We start from the raw sequence: 21500 nt of genomic DNA, 5'->3' as shown, positions 1-21500 counted from the left end.
ATAGATTTGAAACTTTGAACAATGGTTCATTGCCATTTGTAGATGTGCATATTGTCGGGACAGGAGTATTCAATTAATTCCTATAAGTTATAGTGGATCTAAAGGGGGTAGAGGGTGTTAAATAGTTTGTGAACACTTCTCTTATACGGCTTATCAGAGTTCATAATGTCTATGCTCCTGCTCATGCTTTCTCCTCCATACCATGTAGTACATTAAGGGGAGGGGGTTTGGTGCACTTCCAATTTGGGGAGCTGGGGAGACATTTGATTTTCATAAAAACAATATGTAGTACGTGTATGCTTCAGTGAATCTATACAGAAGTTGCTCTATTTCTTGGAAATTTGGTTATTGTTTTTGGCATATGTAGCACAATTTCCATTGATTTGAAGCCACAGCATTGGAATTGAGCCAACATTTGACAATGACACATATGGTTTTGTTTTCATAAAATGACTTGCTCATTTGTTGCAAACGTGGAGAAGAATTACATCTTCAAAAGTCTTGCACATAAAGATTGTATACTTCGTTATTGCGTTATTGACTAAATCAGACTCTGGATTAAAAGATGCCATGCCAGAGGTCCTAGGTTTGATCCTTTGCTAATGCAATCTGACGTTAATCTATTAATCAAGCTACATGTAAAGGGTCAAGAGAAGTGGACAATTATAACCTACATCAATGTACATTTGGGCTATATATTATGCTTGTTTAGGCATGCCATATTTATTCCTCTATAAAGATATTTTATATCGTGAGATATCTTCTCTTTTTGATAAGATGTCTAATAAATTTTATAAGATATCTCATATAATTCACAGTTTATAAGATATCTCATGATTCACAGTTTATAAGATATCTCATGATTCACAGTTTATAAGATGTAAATATCAGCTTTTCTGGCTTAGTGGTTCTTGAGAAGAAGATTTTTCCTATATATTTGTATGTAAAACTTTGATCTCCTATTGTGGCCCCATCCTACCCCCGGGGGCCATGATTTTAACAAACTTGAATCTGCACTATGTCAGGAAGCTTTCATGTAAATATCAGCTCTTCTGGCTTAGTGGTTCTTGAAAAGATTTTTTAAAAATGACCCCACCCTATATTTGAATTTTTGTGATTATCTCCCCTTTGAAGAGTAGCATGGCCCTTCATTTGAACAAACTTGAAAGCCCTTACCCAAGGATGTTTTGACCAAGTTTGGTTATAACTGGCCCAGTGGTTCCGGAGAAGAAGTCGAAAATGTAAAAAGTTTACGGACAGACGACGAACAATTGCGAATTGAAAAACAATCGTCTAATCAATATGAAAATACCAGGTGCACATCTTCATCTGGTAAGCAATGAGTGTACAGATTTTCAGAAAAACCATGCACAAGTTTCTAAGAACAATGCATGGACAAAATCATGTCTGCAGACAGACAGACGGATATTTGTGATTTTAATACCCCCCCCCCCCCACTTCGTTTGCGCGGGGGTGGGTGGGAGGGGGGGGTATAGTAATGAATAGACAAGTAAATATATAGTTCAAACAATGAATTTTCATTTTCCTTTTTTCTGTTCGTTCAAACCAAATACTTTTTGAAAACAATTAAAAAAAAAAAAAAAATGTTCTGTTGAATCATAATAATACATGTACTATATATATAATCTTGATGGGAATTCAAACCTGTGACAATTATTGGAGCTATTTTAGAATTTGATACTATGGATTCACCTTTAAGGTACCAGGATCTGGATAGAGGGATTTATTGTTAGGCCTACTCATGACAATGACGATGGAGTCTATAGACAGGCGGAATCTTTGTAAACTTGTCACTACACGGCGGAATCTTTGTAAACTTGTCACTACACGCTGAACTGTCGTTCTCTACTCCGTATCACCTTAAATGACAGAAGTAAAAATAAAGTATGTGAAGAAAAATCCAATGAAATAAATACATTTACTATTTTCCTCCGATTTTAAAAATTGCGATAAACTCTAGATAAATATAAAACTCTATTGTGTGCATATTTTCTCTAAGAATATGTTACGAAAATAAAATTATGTGTAGGCACGTGCCTACTCGAACCTAACGAAGCTACGCCCGTCATTGAATATATTATAAGATATCTTTGTAATTAATATAATAATATTTTATAATAATAATATTTATTTATATAGCACCCTATATGAATTCATATAGGGCGCTATATAAATAAATATTATTATTATAAATTTATAGTCCTATAAATAACCACTCTAAAGCGCTGCACACAATAAAAATGATAAAGCATGTTATAAACGTAGTAAAAGGAGATTATAATAGCATTAAGACAGATAATATCAAAACAATGCTAGAAAAATATCAATAATGTGAAGTAAAATTACTAAAATCTAAAACACGATATGCATGAAAAAGGTTCCACGCCGTACAATCAACTGATATAAAATACAATAGTTGAAATAAATATACAATCATACACTTGAAAAGGTCATGTTAAAATGATGGTAAAGAAACCATAAAGATTTAACCACCTATAATACTAGTAATATCAAATTAAACTATACATAAGATATATCATAAAGTTTATAAGATATCTTGAATATCTTAAACACGATATATCTTTTAAAGTTTATGAGATATTATCTAATAAACAAAAAGAAGAAGATATTCTTGTAAATTCATTTTTATAAGATATCTTGTAAAACATATAAGATATCTTATATGTTTTATAAGATATCTTAAGCCTATATACAATGTATGTTTTATAAGATATCTCAAAAACTTTATAATAAGATATCTTGTATCTCATAAATTTATGCATTTTTATAAGATATCTTATAACTTTTATAAGATATCTTATAAAAGAAAGTTTATAAATGAGATATCTTTAAAGAGGAATAACTGTAAAAATGGTGGTTTGGGAGAATATATCCTCTAGAGTTAACCCCCACGCTAACCTCTATCAAATACGAAACTCGGTGGGTCGAGTTATCTAAAACTGTTTACCTTTGATCAACTTCCGCTATGAATCAAACTTTTGATATTTCAAAGATTTGGCTCTAATTTTTCATTTAGTATGGGAAATATTTATGTTCTGTGTGTCATTTTTAGTACATTAGTTATTGTGGAATGTAGGTATAACGTTCTTGTTCATACAAAACATGGAGCTGTTGAAGGGATGGCCATTCCGTCACAATATGCAGCGAAACACAAAAAACACATCAACATTTTCCTCGGAATTCCCTACGCAAAACGACCAATAGAGTACAACAATGACCCGAAACTTTATAGATTTACGGTAAACTATTAAAACATATTTAAGTGTTGTACAATTATTGAATTATTACAGCGAGAGAGAAGTAGCAGCTAGATGGGGACTTGAAAATAGCACAGGGGTTCGGTTGTCAAATATTGAAGTTTTGTATTATTTGTTCCCGAATAATAAATTGAAGTTTTGCATGATTTGTGTCCGAATAATAAATTATATAAATAAAATCCACCACCAAAATCCGCATTTTTCGAGGTTTTAAAAAAGGTGTATCATGTGTACATTATATTTTTTAATGTACACATGATACACCTTTTTTAAAACCTCGAAAAAAGCGGATTTTGGTGGTGGATTTTATTTATATAATTTATTATTCGGACACAAATCATGCAAAACTTCAATTTATTATTCGGGAACAAATAATACAAAACTTCAATATCTGACAACCGAGCCCCTGTGGAAAATAGGGCATTCTTCAGTTCTACACATTGTAGGTCCAACACAATCTCTATATTTAGCTAGATCTATATAGCTTTATTAGGCTATATAGATAAATTTATAAAGCGATTTTGAATAGCTTGATTAAGTTAGTTTAGATTGAATTTGCAGTGTGCGAAACTAACTTTAAAGTCTTATAGACTTTTGGTCCATAGTCATTTCATTTCCTATACACCACAACAAATTCCTATAGACCAAAATTTAACATGAAATATTCATTGTTATTAAAAAATAAGTAATAGACACAAATTTGATTTTGGTAATTCGTTCATGATATTTTAATTATATTCTTTTTCAATTTCATGCACAAGCTTTTCAATTAGAATTCCGTTTTATTTTTCATTTTGTTCCAGCTCAGTTTCAGTCTGATTCCTCATCTGAGTCACTTCTACTACGTTTTGTTTAACGTAATATCTATAAACTGGTCCTGCTTCTCATATATGTTTAATAAGCGCCAGGAAACCAGTTTTCTTTACTCAGAATTCCTATAGACAAGTCGGTCTATAGCTATTTTGATTGTTATAGACTGATTCGATTTTCTATAGACATTGTCTATCGGTCCATGGTTAATTTCGCACACTGAATTTGTTAGGTGCAATTGCATAGCCAAAAATCTGCATAATAATTTTTTTAAATACACTCTTAACTAACCACATGTATTAATTATGGTTCTAATTAGAGTTCAGAACAATACTATGTTGTTTCAAGTATTTTTATGAAAAGAGATTTTTTTGTGTGTTGTTAACTGTCCACTACCCTGTGACTGTGTGCATTGAAGCATAAATAAGCATGATAGCCAATATCATGATTATTCTTTTAATCCTCATTGACTAATTTTATTCTAGATTGGATAACTGTTGCTTAACAACTTAATCATCTTAGACGTTTGACAATTTTGAATCAATAGTCTTCCTAAGGGATGTAGTTGAAGAAGTATTTTTTGTTTACATTGTGTTGTATGGAGTACAAGGATGAAATATTTTCACTCAGTGAAATTCAATTTTTTTTTAGCTCACCTGAGCTGAAAGCTGAGCCAATTTCAACCAAACTTGGCCAAAAGCATCCTTGGGTGAAGGGCTTTCAAGCTAGTTCAAATGAAGGGCCATGTCCCTTTCAAAGGGGAGATAATCACAAAAATGCAAAAATACGATGGGGTCATTTTTAAAAAATCTTCTCAGTTCTCAAGAACCACAGGGCCAGAAAAGCTGAAATTTACAAGAAAGCTTTCTGACATAGTGCAGATTTAAGTTTGTCAAAATCATGGCCCCCGGGGGTATGATGAGGCCACAATAGGAGATCAAAGTTTTACATACAAATATATATAGGGAAAATCTTTAAAAATCTTCTCAAGAACCACTGAGCCAGAAAAGTTTATATTTACATGAAAGCTTCCTGACATAGTGCAGATTCAAGTTTGTTCAAATCATGGCCCCCGGGGTTAGGATGGGGCCACAAGGGGGATCAAAATTTTACATACAAATATATAGGGAAAATCTTTAAAAATCTTCTTCTCAAGAACCAATGAGCCAGAAGAGCTGAGATTTAATACATGAAAGCTTTCTGACACAGTGCTGATTCAAGTTTGTTCAAATCATGTCCCCCGGTGTTAGGTTGGGGCCACAATAGGGGATCAAAGTTTTACATAGAAATATAAAGGAAAAATCTTCTTCTCAAGAACTAATGAGCTAGAATAGCTGAGATTTATCTACCCCTACTACATGTACCTGAGATCTGAGAGGAATTTTATTCGTTTTAAAAAGTTATTAAAAACTTACCTTTTTACCATTGCTTACCCAGATTCTTCTTAGTGTTTGTTTGAAATTGCTCATTTTAAATTGTTATTACAATGGACAACACAGCAATTTACATGTGAACATTACTAGTCCTTTTAAAGTTATATGTATATTCTTAAGCGTTTTTTAACTTGCATTTTTAAGCTCCAGTATTTATTAAGTAAGTTTTATGCTCTTATGTCCATAAGTGTTTTATGTACAACGCTTTAGAGTAATTTTATATTATATGTAGCACTTTATAAATTTTGTATGATAATAATAATAGGGACTAAGGTTTTACATGCAAATATATATGGAAAGTCTTCAGATATGGGCCAAGGTGTCTCAGGTGAGCGATGTGGCCCATGGGCCTCTTGTCATAAAGTTGGTGTTCTAAAACTGCTAGATTGAATGACAAAAATATCCTGTTGCTGTCAAACATCAAGATGCAATAGTACCTAAGTCATTCAAATATTCACTGCTTTATAACGCTGAAATAAAATTTTACATTATCATTCCCATTTTGGGAATTTTTGATAATTTTTGCAAGGGAAAAATGTCTAAATTCGGTAGTAATTTCTGTGTATGAAAAACACTGCACCCTTCGCCCTTCAATACTTTATAATTTGTGGAGATTTCATCCATTAGTTGTTTTGTTGCATCCCAAATTCAGTGTTAGTGAATCATGCTGACACTGTCCATTGAGCTATCAGGCTGATGTATCAAATTCCTGTTAGGGCTATTCCAGAAATAAATACATGGGGGGGGGGGGGGGGGGGGGGGGGGGGGGAGGGGGGTCGGGAGGCACCTTTTGTATATACCAAGCACCCATAAAAAAAAAATTAAAAATTACCCCATGACCCATCAAATTAATAAACTCATTTTACAATGACCCATCTAATAAAAAAAAAAACTAACCAGACCCACCACAAAAATATTTTTAAAAATGAAAACGGTACAAATCTCGCGAGGTTTTCGGGACAAACATTCTAGTCAATGACGCGGTAATGCATGTGCGACATTGTATCACAGTAGTTCTGAAGAAACGATGTCACATCAACAATCAAAGGCATAAATAAGTATGGGGCAATAGGGTCACCCTGACGGCACCCTTCAAGGGCAATTTTCCCTCCGACGTTTTGTAACCAACACGACAAGAGCGACAATAAAAATATTCTGAAAACTCAACACCCACGTAGCACAAAATAAAACAATAGAAACTACCCACTACCCATACTAAATATTTTATTAACAATCCCACCACGGACCAATTAAAATATGAAAAAATACGACCACCCACACAAAAAAATATCATTTGCCGCCCGACCCCCCCATTTGATCATTTCTGGAACAGCCCTTACCCAATTCGTAAAGGAATGAAATTAGTTTGTATTTAGTGTTTTTTAATCACCTGCACTACAATATTTCAAGGATTCCACTGTTTAGTGCTTGTTTTGACATCTTTTTATTGATCCATGTATTGTAAAATTATGGAATTATTAGCGTGATTAGATTTCATTGAGGCTCAATTTTCATGGGTTCCTATCAAATAAATTTCAAACCATAACAAAATACACAAGTAATAGTTGTATTATGTTTAGTGTACAGAAATTATAACAATAAAATTACATCCAAACAAAACTGTAAAATCAACATTTCACGAAAATTGGCCTCCATGATGCAGATTGTATTAACTCTGTCAATAATTTTAACAAGATGTGAACATGTACAATTTATGATCTATTCAATAGTCAAAGGACATGTTGAAATACTGTAGAGAAAATCAACAGAAAGGAAAACTTGTTCTGTTTTTGTTGTAGAAGCCAGATAGACCATACTGGGAAGGAACGTGGGATGCGACGTCCTATAAACCAGCGTGTCCGCAGCACCTATGGTACGTCAGGGAGACTGTTCCAAATGTAGGCAGTGCCAACATGAGTGAAGACTGTCTCTACATGAATATTTTTGCACCAAATGTAAGCTTGTTTTGAAGGTTTCATTGTATCCATGTAATTTTTGCATATTGTAATTTAATTAATCTAGTTTTGTAATTACTTCATATCACAGTTGAAATTTACTTAAAGGCCGAGTTTTTTAACCGGTCGGTTTTCCTCAGGTAAGGTAAGTGCGGGGCGGAGCTAATTTAAGGCAGGTGTGAAGACCCGAGCCCGAGGAAACCCTGCTAGCTTGTATATACCATCTCAAATACACAGAATCTTATCTGTGTTACCTGCATTACCTGTGCGTTTTTTGTAAGATTGAAAAATTCATGATAGTCATTTTTCTTGTGCGGGTAAATCAAAACATTGATGATTAAATCTAATGAATCAAACGTAAGAATTAAAGCTCGATAAATCTATTTTATATAAATGAGAACTTTAGCCATTGAAAACTTAGGCAGAGTATTCTTTATTCAAAGTTTTCTTGTATCCATTTGACTGCCTTCGTTGGGTATCCGACGATTTTTGACTGCCAAACATACAGTTTCCGACGGGAGTTCCTGCGTACTGCGGTAGATTTTCTGGCTATACTGATCATCGTCCCACGCCCCATGATGACTATATATATATTTAAAAACAGTTTAGAAAGTTTTATTCTGTTTGAATTAGTTTTTCTGGACCGCACACCAGAATTCTCTGCCTACCAAAGTTGTCTGTGTGACTCATCCATAATGCATGGCCTACAAAAACAGGACATTCGTATTTTCTGACAGTTCCTTCAATAACTGGTCTAGACAAAGAATTTTTTTCTCTGGATCCCAATTGCAACCATTATACGCAAGAAAGAGCCATTATAGCGGCTAATTTCTCATCCGATTAGTTGAACTTTGTGCCATGTTTTGATGGGAAAATTACGCTTATAAATTTTCAACTGAGTGTAAACAAGATTTCATTAATGTACAATGTATTTACTCATAATTAATATGTTTAGCATAAAATCGATGTCCGTGTAAAATGTATTCAACAATCCATAAGAATTATTATCAATCGTATCCATTCCTAAGCATAAGCTACTATATTCTATTATAATTTATGTAATTGTATGCAAAATTTACTACTATTATTGTGTGACTATCTCTACATGAAAAAACTCAAAACCCTATCGAGCAGATTTACGCGGTAAGCATCAAAAGATTGCACGGACACCTCGATCGCCAAATCAGATAGATAAGGTATACACAAAGCTTAGTCCATCAATTTATAGCATCCAATCTGAAGCTTAATTTCTCCTGATTGACATGGGTTCACAGACCAGGTAAATTTGAAGGCGGTGCTTATTTTCTCGATCTTTAAGGACTGAATTCATTATTTTTTCATTGGATGGAGGTATACCATGAAAAAAAAGACAAACAACTGCATAATTTTGCGTTTTTCTGTTCTTTTTTCTTTTCATGGTATCTCCATCCAACAAAAAAAAGTATCAATTTAATTCCTTATCATTTGAATATTTTAAAACATAGAGTTTAAATGATAAAACATGATTTTGTTTTCAAATTCATACGACATTATGATATCAATACACAACATGAAGGCAAAATCAGGTTTTCTTTTAAATGCAGAAAACAAATACTTCTTAGCCAATCAAAATTGCTGTAACTTCAACAAGACAATAAATATTAAATGATTCACAATTCACTGTGGGAAATATTTCATAATAATCATACTTTATTAAATGAGACATGAGTGTGTGTGATATCTACTTTATCAGAATACGAAGGAAATCCTAAGTAACAGTCCCACCCTCTATCCAGTGATGGTGTTTATTCATGGTGGAGGTTACACCATGGGGTCATCACATCAATATCCAGGGGTCTTCATGGCAGAGAGGGATGTGGTGGTGGTGACCTTTAACTACAGACTTGGACCCTTAGGTAGGAGGCCCAACACAGGGTACAAAACATTTGCCTGGATAAGAAAAGGATTTTCTCAAATTACATATATGTTATTTCATTTTACTCAGGTATAAAATGTCACAGACTGTCAAATATATATATATATATATATATATATATATATATATATATATATATAAAAACTCTAAACACTTTGTAGAAATATTTCGACCGTGTTACCGATCTTCTTCAGTCGTGTTTCACGATATTTCTGAAGAAGACCGGTAACACGGTCGAAATATTTCTACAAAGTGTTTAGAGTTTTTTTTATATTTTACTTCGAAAAAAGAGACTTTTTATTATATACTATATACATATACATATTATACAATATTATACATGTTATATATATATACATATATATATACACACATATATATATATATAAGGATTGAAACCTCTCACAAAATCTCTATGCTATTTAACAAAAATGTGTGTGAGTGGCATGAATTACAGTTGATATTGACTACCTAATGATGACCCTAAATTAGCTTATACAAGTCTATTTCAAAAAGGGTTCTGTAGATTCCTTATTTATGCCAGACCCAAAAATAATACCTTATGGTTTTTTTACGGATCACTGGATGTGGGCGGAGCTCATCTATGGTCATTATTATTTACCTGGAATTTACCTGGCCAAAAGATCAGAGTGTTATGTATACTTTTGATATACACAGGATATGTCTCAGGGGCGTCTGCAGAGTTTCAGTGGTGATAGTGTTTGTATAATGGTTGTATCTCTAATGGTAGTCTGAAATATCTGACGTTTTCCTGGCTTTTTTATGATTTTGATATTTACAGTGCCAGGAAAACGTCAGAACCGGCACCATTACGTAAACTGGAAATTCTCCGCCTCCAGTTGACTGTTATTGCTATCAAAACACCTCTATAGGGTCCCTGCAGATGTCACTCCACCTGAGATCTATTGTTACACCTCTATAGGGTCCCTGCAGATGTCACTCCACCTGAGATCTATTGTTAACTGTTTGAATGACAGGTGGCTTACCATATGGGGGTGTTAACTTAAAGTTGGGTCTTTGATATCAGGGAAATGACTTGTATACATCAAATCGCAAGCACATAAAATTGTGAGTGCTTTGTTGATCAAGAGTCTTTACACATATTAGAGCAATATGAAAATAAAAGCCAGTATTTTTAATTCGCAAGTGATGCTTCTCGTGAAATTACGCGATAATAAATTTCTCACACACATTCAGGAATTTTCAGTATTATAATCAATAGGTTTATAACAAAATACACAGGAAAATTTAGGTACTGGAATTTAGGAAGGGTACTAAGAATTGCATAATACATAGGGTAAAAAGGACCTTATTCAGATGTTGAAATTATGCAAAATATACATTTTACATATACATGTACAAGGATAAAAACTAGTGTACTTTATGCAGTGTATGAAATATGAAAAATATAAAACGGGACAAACCAATCATGCAGTATTTCTTGTATTGTTAGTGTACAATTAGGATACTAGTGCATGTATTCAAGTTCAAAACTCCACAAACGATTCTCAGCCGTCACAGGTGTTACTTGATGGTTTCTTTACATGTATTTGCTCTCAATCTTTTACATGTTACCATCATTTTGTAGGATTTTTGTGTACCAATGATGCTAATTCCGCGGGGAATTATGGAATGTGGGACCAAGTGAGGGCCCTGGAGTTTGTGAAAGAGAATATTCGAAGTTTCCGAGGAAATCCAGGCATCATTACTATTTTTGGACAGAACACCGGAGCAGCTAGCGTTGGTCTCCAGATTTTGTCACCAAGAACTGTCAGTAAGTTGTTCAATGAATCACTCAAATCTGAAGATTTTACTGTGTGATGTAGCAAGTGCAACTAGATGATCAAAATAAGATTTCACTGTGTTATGTAGTGCCTAATTGGACAATGACTATAGTTTTTGGAATTTATCTGCTCCCCGACTGGTGCAGGTTTGTCATCTTTGCTAGCCAAGGTTGACTCTCCTCCATATTTCTCTTTTCAAGACTTGTTTTCCTTTTTTTTGAAAAGAGAAACTCCACGGAGTGTCACCGATGGCTAGAGAAGATACAGTTTGTATTGTAAAGCTTAGTAGAATCTTCCAGGTATGCAGAAAAGCCTGGATATTTACCTTCAATGTTAGAATCCTAAGAACTGGTATGTATGAAATTGTTTCCTTACTCAAAATTTATTTTCAGATCTTTTTCATCGTGCCATTATGCAGAGTGGCTCTGATAGAAGCGAATGGGCCATTATCAAGTCTACCAGTGATGCTCAGAGTTATGCTGTGGAATTGGCCAATGAGCTTGGCTGTCCAACAGGCGACATGTTCCGATTAACCCAGTGTCTTAGAGAGCACAGGTCATATGGAGAAATTGTGAATGCTTCATCCAAAGTGAGATTAAAGGTAGGTTTACGTAGGATATTTAGAGACCCTATTTGGATGATATTTATGAAATATCGTTTAACTTTGATTTTCAAAACAGAGTTTCAATGTATTTCCAGTAAGTTCTAGCAAGGAAATTTTGTTCATCTCCCAAATACTCAGTTTAATTGGAGATTAAATAATGTTTTTAATTTGTACAGTAAGACTTGCATATAAGAGCCACAGTTCCCATCCCAACACTTCTTACAATGTATATATAGCGATACCTTGCTTACACAATATTAAAAATGTGTATATACTGTACACTGTATATGGAAACAAAAGAAATCACAGTAAGAAAAAATTTAGTTGTAAGATATGATCAAAATAAAAACTTAAAAATGATTTAATACACTGTCTGTGTAGATTTTTAATTTTCACTTTTCGCATTAGATTGACAATTTTTTTGTTTGGGATTATGTATTTAAATAGTTTGTAGACTGAAATCTCATGTAATGCATTCCAGAATAAAAAAGGAAATTCCAGGAGTACTTTTTCTGGGTTTTAGAGCAAATCTGTCATAGGGTAAACGAATTAAGATAGAGGAATGTTCTCCTATCTCAAATGTTGATGTAGTAACATTACTCTATCCTCTGTGGATCTTATTGCTCAAAATCTCTGATAGAGGAATGTTCTCCTATCTCCAATGATGATGTAGTAACATTACTCTATCTTCTGTGGAACCTATAATAGAGGAATGTTCTCCTATCTCAATGCTGATGTAGTAACATTACTCTATCCTCTGTGGATCTTATTGCTCAAAATCTCTGATAGAGGAATGTTCTCCTATCTCCAATGATGATGTAGTAACATTACTCTATCTTCAATGATCTTGTTGCTCAAAATCTCTGATAGAGGAATATTCTCCTATCGCAAATGCTGATGGAGTAACATTACTCTATCTTCTATGGATCTTATTGCTCAAAATCTCTGATAGAGGAATATTCTCCTATCTCCAATGATGGTGTAATAACATTACTTTATCCTCTGTGGATCTTATTGCTCAAAATATCTGATAGAGGAATGTTATCCTATCTCCAATGATGATGTAGTAACATTACTCTATCTTCTGTGGAACCTATGATAGAGGAATGTTCTCCTATCTCAATGCTGATGTAGTAACATTACTCTATCCTCTGTGGATCTTATTGCTCAAAATCTCTGATAGAGGAATGTTCTCCTATCTCCAATGATGATGTAGTAACATTACTCTATCTTCTATGGATCTTATTGCTCAAAATCTCTGATAGAGGAATATTCTCCTATCGCAAATGCTGATGGAGTAACATTACTCTATCTTCTATGGATCTTATTGCTCAAAATCTCTGATAGAGGAATATGAGATTTTTAGGTCACCTGAATCATTCAGGTGACCTATTGCTATCTGTTTTTGTCCGTCGTGGTGCGTCGTGTGTTAACATTTGAACATTTTCAGCTTCTTCTCTGAAACCCCTGAACCAATTTCAACCAATTTTGGCATATAGCATATGTGGGTGGAGGGGAACAAAAATTGTGAAATTTGTGGTCCCTGCCCACCTGGGGCCTGAGGGGTGGGGCAAAAACCATCAAAATGAGTGTAATTTTAAAAAATCTTCTTCTTTACTCCTGGACATCAAGAAGCCAAACTGTGGGCATAATTATAATGAGCGTTGAGCCCTCTACCAAAATTGTGAAATTCATGGCCCCTGGGGCAGGGGTTCTAGTGTTAGGGTGGGGCTCTATTGGTCATATAGTGAAAATGTAGAAATTCTTTGAAAATCTTCTTCTCTGTCTCTGGGTATTAAGTAGACAAACTAATAGCATGGTAATGATAAGCAAGGATGCCTCTTTAAAAATTGTGAAATTCATGGCCCCTGGATCAGGGGTTCTGGTGTGTTAGGGTGGGGCTCTATTGGTCATATAGTGAAAATGTAGAAATTCTTTGAAAATCTTCTTCTCTGTCTCTGGGTATTAAGTAGACAAACTAATAGCATGGTAATGATGAGCAAGGATGCCTCTTTAAAAATTGTGAAATTCATGGCCCCTGGATCAGGGGTTCTGGTGCTAGGGTGGGGCTCTATAAGTCATAAAGTGAAAATGCATTATTTCTTTGAAAATCTTCTTCTCTGTCCTTGGGTATTAAGTAGACAAACCAATAGCATGGTTATGATGAGCAAGGATGCCTCTTTCAAAATTGTGAAATTCATGGCCCCTGGGTCAGGGGTTCTGGTATTAGGGTGGGGCCCTATTGATCATATAGTGAAAATGCATTTTCTTTCTTTGAAAATCTTCTCCTCTGCTGCTGGGTATTAAGTAGACAAACTAATAGTATGATAATGATGATCAAGGATGCTTCTTTCAAAACTGAAATTTATGGCCCCTGGGTCAGGGGTTCTGGTGCAAAGGCGGGGCTGATTGATTATATAGTGAAAATGCAATATTTCTTTGAAAATCTTCTGTTTTTGTCCTTCGTCGTGCGTCAACATTTGAACATTTTCAGCTTCTTCTCTGAAACCCCTGAACCAATTTCAACCAATTTTGGCATATAGCATCTGTGGGTGGAGGGGAACAAAAATTGTGAAATTCGTGGTCCCTGCCCCCCTGGGGCCTGAGGGGTGGGGCAAAAACCATCAAAATGAGTGTGATTTTAAAAAATCTTCTAAAATGACACATGTACTTCATGACCACATAGCTATTCAATGTTTCTTCCATCCAAAAGTAAAATTCTTATATTTAAACACAAACCTAATTCAAACATTGGAAGGTTGTTACATGATACTCAGGTGACCTATAAGGCCCCTAGGCCTCTTGTTGTGGAAACAACATCATAATACCAGGTGAATGTGACATCATTGATACAAGACTTCCCAGATATATGCCTCTATTAAGAACAACTAAATGGCCAAGAGTAACAATAGAGTAATGTCAAGTTTATTGACTGAATTTTAAAGATATGTAAATTTGGGGCCGATCTGCACCCTTAGAGCCCCTAGCTCAAGCACCGTCCTTAGATGTGTAAAGTGTTTTAGCTATATCTATTGTATATTTCATCGTGCTGATTTATAGATTTTGTTTGCCCAACTATCTATTTTGTATTGCTTGTAGGAGTTATGAGATTGATCACTGTTCGTTATCTTCACCTTGCATTTGTAACACTGTGTTAAATGTGTGCAGTGCAACATTTTGAAGTGTGACAGTAGTAGTTCATCTGATATAATGTAATGCTGTAATGATATCTTTTGTTATTGTTTACACCGGATGTTGACTCGCATATTGCATGAGCATGCTTGTCTAGTTCTAGATAAGGGGGATTGCACCAAAGGCAACATGTAATCAAATCACTGTATAACGTGGAAAAAAAGTACTTACTCATATATCATTGGTAAATCCAGATTTTATTTTTTAATTAAATATAATCACATTCCTTTAAAAAATTTGCTAACTTTATAAGAATAACTCATTAGGACTGTTCAGTCTGATCGCTGTTTCAGAGTTTTGAAGGATTGCTGGTACCTTTTCTAGAATAATGTCAAGCATGATGTTTTTCTGATCAAGCAACAATATCCTAGGCCAGTGTAAATCCCATTGTCTCTCACTAATGATGACAAATGTCCAATTGATCAACCATCACTTTAAAATTACTCTCAATCTGGACTCTTACGTGTGAACATTACAACGTCAAAAGAGACAATCACAGACAGTAGGTCTCCAAATATCATAATGGACAAAGTGTTTCTTAATAATCCTTCAATGCACATGTCCTCCATTGCACAGCTACAATTTCCCCCCAAATTCTTCTCATAATTGAAAGGTACCAAGAGGAAAATCATAAGTATTAGTATATCATATACACCAATATTTGTGTATATTATCAAAAAACTATATGTTTTAAAAGACATGGATAAAACAATGATGAATTCATTTTGTAGTTCGTAGGGTGAAGTTTTGTTAAAGTAAAAACATATCCTTTCAGTGCCTCACAGATTGAACAGAGTGGTAGAAAAATGCAGGAAAACTTTAGTTTATTTTGATAAATCATGCCAGTTCCCTGTTCAAAATATCGTCTGCTACAGAGCAGTGTAGAGTCAAGCATCAGACTGCTGCTTATTCTGATAACACTGCTAAGCCCTGTCCTCTTGCCATATATATTGCTGTAGGGGTGTAAATTTTTCTAGGTTACTCCCGGCCTTTAAGATGGCCTTATCTCCCCCTCTATCCAAGCTAGACTTCAGAGTTAGAGTAAGTAATCATTTTCTCAGACATTCAATCACATCATTTTTACATATACAATTGTACCTTGGGAACTCAAAATCTAATAATATGCTAGTGAAGATTAGAATGATCAAGCCACCTTTGTGAATCTATAAATATATCATCATCCTGCAGTTGTTGTGCCTATCAGCTCTACACAAATTGATAACATAAATTAATCACAGTGGGCTAGCTGGTGGCTGTGTCAATGTGCCTTAGATTTCAGGTCAAATGTTGAAATCTGAACATCTTAGCTGTTGCTGTGTAAACAGGCTAATAATATGTGATTTCTTTTTTCCTAAAAAGTTGTAACTATGTAAGTACATGCATGTATCATGATTGATTTGTACTGTAATCACAGATCATTCATATTAATTGTAAAAATACATAATTATATTAAATCTTTATTTGATAAAAAAAAAAAAGCATCAGATATACAAATGTAGTAAAAACACATTGACAAAAGTAATAGTTCTTGTTTTGATCTATTAGAATTAAACCAGTGTCGGAATCTGTAAAAGCTGTTTATAACTGTGTCACACCTACAATATGTATGTGTGTGGAATGATCAGTTCTGTGTCACACCTACAATATGTATGTGTGTGGAATGATCAGTTCTGAGGTATATGTAAATTATGTACTATTTATACCAGGGCTTGAAGCTAACTTTTTATGTCACCAGTCCAGCCGGACTGATGGGGTATAATTTTAACCAGTCCGCAGAAAAAATTACCAGTCCAACAGAGTTTTCCTGAAATAATCAAATATATTTTGTTGATATCATTAAAATGAAATTTAACTCATTATGCCTTAGACAATATTGTAACACATCGAAGCATGCGAAATGTGTATGAAATTTCATATTAAGTATATTTTCCAAAATGATGCTTTAGAAAATTAACCAGTCCCATCGGACTGACTAAAACAAATGCCGGTCAGTCTGCCAGACTTTTAGCCAGTCACAGACTGACGAACATATCTTAATTTCGAGCCCTGTATACCATGAAACCAAATACAACTGTGTTTTCAAAACTGTTTTATAATTGCATTATTGCAAGAATTAGTAACATTATACACGTAATGACCTCTATATGTTCTAAGATTCTTCAAGATGGATACTACATACATGTATATATACATGTATATATAATATGCAACCTATAAGAATATTCATGATGGATTTGATACATTGATATGCATTCAATTATCAGCCTGTTGTCAAACTGATAACTTTGATAATGTGATTCTTCTCTCTCTCTCCCCCTCTCTCTCTCTCTCTCTCTCTCTCTCTCCACCATTGATAAAAAGTAAAATTCTTGAGGGGACAGAAGATATCACGTTCCTTTATAACTTATAAACACATCACATTTATATTATTGTAATTTTCCTGTCATATTTGAAAATCGTAAATAAATTGGTAATGTAAATTGTAACTATATTTTCATGAAATCCGAATTGGATGATGCATGTGACAAAATTATTAGTCTAAGGAATTGAAATTATATTATGAAAGAAATCCAGAGCATTCATCCACATGCAGGCACCTGAAGCATGGATACTACTTACATCCTCCCCCACTTTATAAATAATTTTTTGTGGCGATAATTTCTCTGATTCCCTGTCTACCTCATCCTTCTTTCAATATTCTATGTAATTAATTGTTTCATACTTTTGTAAGCTTTAGAGATTGGCCTTCTACCATTATGTATTTTATTATACATATATCCTGTTCATTGAATTGACAGAAAGTTTGTGTTAGCAGTATTGCTAAATTGGTTCTTTTACAGCAAGAAGGCATTGTCTTATCACTTAATTTTAGATCCCATTTTCATCAGCTAGTGTAAACAATAGCTTTCGCATTTTGCCGCTCTATTGACCACAGATGGTGTTATACTCTCCAATTAGCAGATATCGCCTCTCCAAATTTTGCATTTTTGTTTTCAATTTTGTTTTCAAAATTATCGGGACGCCGATTGCCGCCCCTTTACCAATGCCCTAATGCATGTATGTGTGTGTGTGTGTGTGTGTGTGTGTGTGTGTTCATAGAAATTCTTTATATCATGATCATTGAGAGAAGATACAGTTTCCTTATCAAATTGATTTTCTTACCAAACAGTTATGAATACAATAGTGTTTAGGATGCCCCTTAACAAGCAACTGTTAAGACAGTGCAGTACATACACAGATAGCATGTGCTTTACAAAGACAATATTAGAGTTTCTAATTATTAAGACTTTTCTGTACAACAAGATCCATAGAAGATAATGTTACTTCATCAACATTGGAAATAGGAGAATATTCCTCTATCAGAGATTTGAGCAATGAGATCCATAGAAGATAAAGTAATGTTACTACATCAGCATTTGAGATAGGAGAACATTCCTCTACCATAGGTTCCACAGAAGATAGAGTAATGTTACTCCATCAACATTTGAGATAGGAGAATATTCCTCAATCATAGGATCCACAGAAGATAGAGTAATGTTACTACATCAACATTTGAGATAGGAGAACATTCCTCTATATGTTACTACATCAACATTTGAGATGGGAGAACATTCCGGTTCTTTAGCGTGCCACACCTACTGTGGCACGGGACATACGTTTTTAAGGTAATCTCCGAGGAACCGTGACATTCACAGCTGATGCCGAGCGTTTGGCGATGGAACTGTCACTACCTATTTTAACGACTTAAGGCTGTGGTCTGCCGTGGCCGGGATTCAAACCCCAGCCTTCCGCATGCAGGGTGAACGCTCTAACCTCTCGGCCACCGCGGTGAGATTTTGAACAATAAGATCCATAGAAGATAGAGTAATGTTACTACATCAGCATTTGAGATAGGAGAACATTCCTCTATCATAGGTTCCACAGAAGATAGAGTAATGTTACTACATCATCATTGGAGATAGGAGAATATTCCTCTATCAGAGATTTTGAGCAATAAGATCCATAGAAGATAGAGTAATGTTACTACATCAGCATTGGAGATAGGAGAACATTCCTCTATCAGAGATTTTGAGCAATAAGATCATTGAAGATAGAGTAATGTTACTACATCATCATTGGAGATAGGAGAACATTCCTCTATCAGAGATTTTGAGCAATAAGATCCACAGAGGATAGAGTAATGTTATTACATCAGCATTGGAGATAGGAGAACATTCCTCTATCAGAGATTTTGAGCAATAAAATCATTGAAGATAGAGTAATGTTACTACATCATCATTGGAGATAGGAGAACATTCCTCTATCAAAGATTTTGAGCAATAAGATCCACAAAGGATAGAGTAATGTTACTACATCATCATTGGAGATAGGAGAATATTCCTCTATCAGAGATTTTGAGCAATAAGATCCATAGAAGATAGAGTAATGTTACTCCATCAGCATTTGCGATAGGAGAATATTCCTCTATCAGAGATTTTGAGCAATAAGATCATTGAAGATAGAGTAATGTTACTACATCATCATTGGAGATAGGAGAACATTCCTCTATCAGAGATTTTGAGCAATAAGATCCATAGAAGATAGAGTAATGTTACTCCATCAGCATTTGAGATAGGAGAATATTCCTCTATCATAGGATCATTGAAGATAGAGTAATGTTACTACATCATCATTGGAGATAGGAGAACATTCCTCTATCAGAGATTTTGAGCAATAAGATCCACAGAGGATAGAGTAATGTTACTACATCAACATTTGAGATAGGAGAACATTCCTCCATCTTCATTCGTTTACCCTATGACAGATTTGCTCTAAAACCCAGAAAAAGTACTCCCGGAATATCCTTTTTTATTCTGGAATGCATTATGTGCTTTATGTAGCAGAGGTGAAGAAGTGAAACAGAAATCCTTCCCATTTCAGCACAAAGTCAGAAAAGCAATGTCAGATTTTGTTGCATTAAACATTTTCTTGATACATTTCAGCCTGGCTCGGTCGGAAATCCCTGGGGGCCTGTAGTGGACGGGTCATTGGTGGGGACCGTCAATGCATTTCTACCAGATAATCCAAAACTTATGCGAGAACTTGGTAATTTTAAAAGAATTGTAGTGATGGGAGGCCTCAACAAAGATGATGGCTCGTTATTTATTCGTGAGTATCGTATTACTTGTCTTGAGAGTGTTAAGAAATAAATTTTGGTTATGAAAATACATTAGGTGTGAACTATGATGCTTCATGCTGGCATACTACATGAGACGTATTAGCTCTTAATGAAAAAATATGCCAGCGGGAAGCATTGCAGTACTTTCTCTAATGTGAGTCCTTTCCCTAATGTATTTTCAAAAATGAAGTTTATTTCTTATACATATTTACATTGTACTTTAATTTCTGTCAGAATTCCCAACCATTAAAATATAAGTTCTATATTAATCTGTATTCATACATGCATTGTTTGCTTTTATGAAGAAATGGTTGCCATTACAATTTGTAGAGATATCAAAGACAACAACATTGGAAATGTCAATATTTATTAATGATTTATTGTACTCTATAATTATATGATATACTGTAAATGTACATTTTTATACCCCCCGCAACAATTTGTGGGGGGGTATACTGGAATCGGGTTGTCCGTCTGTCTGTCCGTCCGTCTGTAGACGCAATGGTTTCCGGGCTCTAAAGCATTATCCTTTCCACCTACCGTCACCATATGATATATATGGACTACCCATGGGATGAAGATGTTCCCTATCGATTTTAAGGTCAAAGGTCAAGCGCACTGGACATCGAAGTAGCAATATGTTTTCCGGGTTCTAAATCATTATCCTTTCCACCTACCATCACCATATCATGTATATGGACTACCCATGGGATGAAGATGTTCCTTATCGATTTTGGGGTCCAAAGGTCAAGTGCACTGGACATCGAAGTAGCAATATGGTTTCCGGGCTCTAAAGCGTTATCCTTTCCACCTACTGTCACCATATCATACATATGGACTACCCATGGGATGAAGATGTTCCCTATTGATTTTGGGGTCAAAAGGTCAAAGGTCACACGCACTGGACATCGAAGTAGCAATATGGTTTCCATTTAAATTCTTTAGCGGCTTTTTTAATCACATGGAGATGCTGTGTTCCTAGATAATCCATTTCTCCCTACAAACGAGAATACCCAAGGTTTGTCATGCCATTTGTTTTTTACACTCAGAAAAGAGGTAGTTTATACCTATTACCAACACCCTTTGGGAGATTGGGGTAAGCGGGGGTTATTCTTAGTGAGCATTGCTCACAGTACCTCTTGTTAAGTGTAGTGCCTATTTGTGCTAAGTCAGCAGTCATATAGAATCTACAGAATTTCATACATGCAGACTTACAGTATGTGAGCTGATTTAATGTATGTCATATGCAACTCAGCGGAATTTCATACTCGTGAACCAAACCAAGAATGATAATCCGTGAAATAAAGACTCCGTGGAATTACATGTAAA

General features: G+C 34.7%; 1 protein-coding gene across 1 annotated transcript in view; it reads left to right on the top strand.

Moving 5' to 3' along the window:
- The first annotated feature begins 2976 nt into the window (after positions 1-2976).
- Positions 2977-21500, top strand: part of LOC125646410 (acetylcholinesterase-like) — a 33111-nt gene continuing 14587 nt past the window's right edge. The window contains exons 1-6 of the mRNA XM_048872659.2: positions 2977-3281; positions 7342-7497; positions 9230-9392; positions 11022-11207; positions 11610-11818; positions 19996-20161. Of these exons, the coding sequence (XP_048728616.2) occupies positions 3060-3281; positions 7342-7497; positions 9230-9392; positions 11022-11207; positions 11610-11818; positions 19996-20161 (1102 nt within the window). The 5' untranslated portion in view covers positions 2977-3059. The remainder of the gene's footprint in view (positions 3282-7341; positions 7498-9229; positions 9393-11021; positions 11208-11609; positions 11819-19995; positions 20162-21500) is intronic.

This window comes from Ostrea edulis, chromosome 6, assembly GCF_947568905.1.
Source record: "Ostrea edulis chromosome 6, xbOstEdul1.1, whole genome shotgun sequence".
Taxonomy (NCBI): Eukaryota; Metazoa; Mollusca; class Bivalvia; order Ostreida; family Ostreidae; genus Ostrea; species Ostrea edulis.
This window is presented reverse-complemented; position numbering and strand designations above follow the sequence as displayed.